The 1,988-nt window shown below is 38.7% G+C and overlaps 1 protein-coding gene across 3 annotated transcripts; it reads left to right on the forward strand.

Moving 5' to 3' along the window:
- The first annotated feature begins 487 nt into the window (after window positions 1-487).
- Window positions 488-1,772, forward strand: LOC135214303 (pigment-dispersing hormone type 1-like). Of its 3 annotated transcripts, none has more exons than XM_064248467.1 (4): window positions 488-565; window positions 687-786; window positions 1,180-1,351; window positions 1,479-1,772. In XM_064248467.1, exons 2-3 carry the CDS (start codon window positions 688-690, stop codon window positions 1,318-1,320), a joined length of 240 nt encoding a protein of 79 aa, XP_064104537.1. In that variant the 5' UTR covers window positions 488-565; window position 687; the 3' UTR covers window positions 1,321-1,351; window positions 1,479-1,772. The 3 variants fall into 3 exon arrangements, with proteins under 3 accessions (XP_064104537.1, XP_064104528.1, XP_064104546.1); XM_064248458.1 differs by having other exon boundaries at window positions 497-542; XM_064248476.1 differs by having other exon boundaries at window positions 497-542; window positions 1,180-1,327.
- The last annotated feature ends 216 nt before the right edge of the window (window positions 1,773-1,988 follow it).

Here is a 1,988-nt window from a genome sequence, read left to right on the forward strand (position 1 = left end):
GTCATAATCTTGGTCGTTTATATACATACATACATAGCTACATAACATATTTAAGATGACAAAAGGCTAAAATTCGGGTAGGCAGCTACATCAGGTTTCTTTTATCGCAACCAGTAAAATTGGCCTTGCTTGGATAGGTATTAAATCTGGTTCGATATTCATTCATATGATTAAACTGTAATGCCACGAAGCTCGGATGCACACAGTTGTCCCTTCATTGCGTTCAAATAAGATGATAATCGTACAAGACACAATAAATGTGGAAAAATTGAAACTCTTGCTTGAATGGAGCTAAAAAGAACATAATAGATGACAAAAAAAAAAAAAATGATGCAGACAAAACAAGGTAGGACGAGAAAAAATGTCTTTGAATGGAACCCTGGGGTGATGGTGGGGAGGGGCGGGGGGAGGGAGGGGTTGTTGGACAGGTATGGCCCGGGAAAGGGGTTGACACTGCTTAAAAAGTGGGAGATTCTCTCTGGACGCCACCATTCGATCTTCGTTTGTCTTCCTGATCTCCCACTTATTTCGTCTCTCTCAAAGTATTTCCCTTTACATGAAATCAGTATGAACTACCAACACACGATTTTGTTTTCTGTTTTGATGTGAATTCATCTTAGATGGTTGATATAGAGAACATGACGTTTTCACAGATTACCTTATCCATGCGCTTGACTTTCTTTCAGAATGCAGTCAAAATTCGTAGCTGTCTGCTTGGCCTTGGTGGTCGTCGTTCTTTCCTGTTATGCAACGGCTCAGGAAGATCTCATGATAACAGAGAGACAGGTGAGTCTATCATTGCCAGGAGGTTATTAAAACAGAGGGGGGAAAATGGATCTTTTCTAGATGGTGGCCCTCAAAGGATTTTAACCTGGTATGTATCACGGCCATTTTGGTACAAGCCCGGTATGGATATAACCGTAAAAATATAAGCAAAAGACTGTAAATATCATTAAGTTAATGACCCCCAAGGAATATTAGTCCTAGATAACGAGCCCCGAACATTGCTTAGAGTCACTCTCTATGAAAGAGCAACCCCTCCCCCCCAACAAAAAAAAAGTAGTTTTTGTCATTAGATTACGTAGTAATGAATGCAAACTAGAAGCCTCCAATACACTGTTACTTCACAGTACAAAACAGAAACTTGACTAGAATATCGGATGTGACTTTTCATTGTAGGTCGTGGCAGAACTTGCTGCCCAAATCCTGCGCGTGGCACACGGATCCTGGAACGCAGCTGAGGCCCACAAGAGGAATTCAGGAATGATCAACTCCATTCTCGGGATTCCCAGAGTCATGGCTGAAGCGGGAAAGAAATAGGACGACGGTCTGTTTAAATTCTAATTTCTAGGTAAATAAGTTGTAACTGATTATACTGTGAGACTGAAACAATGAACGGGCCTGGGTAAAATGAAATTGTTGATATAGGGTATTCAAAGGAATGTAAGCTGATATTTTTTTTTGTCTTTTATTTGCAGGACACGATGTACTGTAATGGACCATCATGCAAATTTGCTGCATTTACTTTTTCATCTCACTGTACCTTGAGAGAAACCTAGGAATCAAAAGTGACCTCCGTAAATTCGTTCTGTGATTGCTCCCTGAAAATTTCTCCAGTCAGTTGTTAACAAAATTCATTGACTTCATTTATGCTGCAGTCATCAACAGACAGTTAAAAATTGATGACTGTTTTAACATATCCTTATTACAAGAGATAATGGCTCAGACGCTTCAGATCTGTAAGGTTTGCGTAAGATTTAAGAAATAAATATGGCAGCTAATGTAATTCCTTTCTTTACCCATTTTTGTGGATATATATTTATATATGCAAGATTCTATTACGTGAGAGCGTGTATGAATATCTGGATCGCACAGATTATGCATGCATGAATTTATGCAGATTTTCTTACTAAGTAAGATGTAGTACTATCTGATAATAGAAGCCAAAACGGTTTATGATCTATTCAGTAAATATTGTAAAGATAGCA

This window comes from Macrobrachium nipponense, chromosome 19 (assembly GCF_015104395.2).
Source record: "Macrobrachium nipponense isolate FS-2020 chromosome 19, ASM1510439v2, whole genome shotgun sequence".
In the NCBI taxonomy this organism is placed as follows: domain Eukaryota; kingdom Metazoa; phylum Arthropoda; class Malacostraca; order Decapoda; family Palaemonidae; genus Macrobrachium; species Macrobrachium nipponense.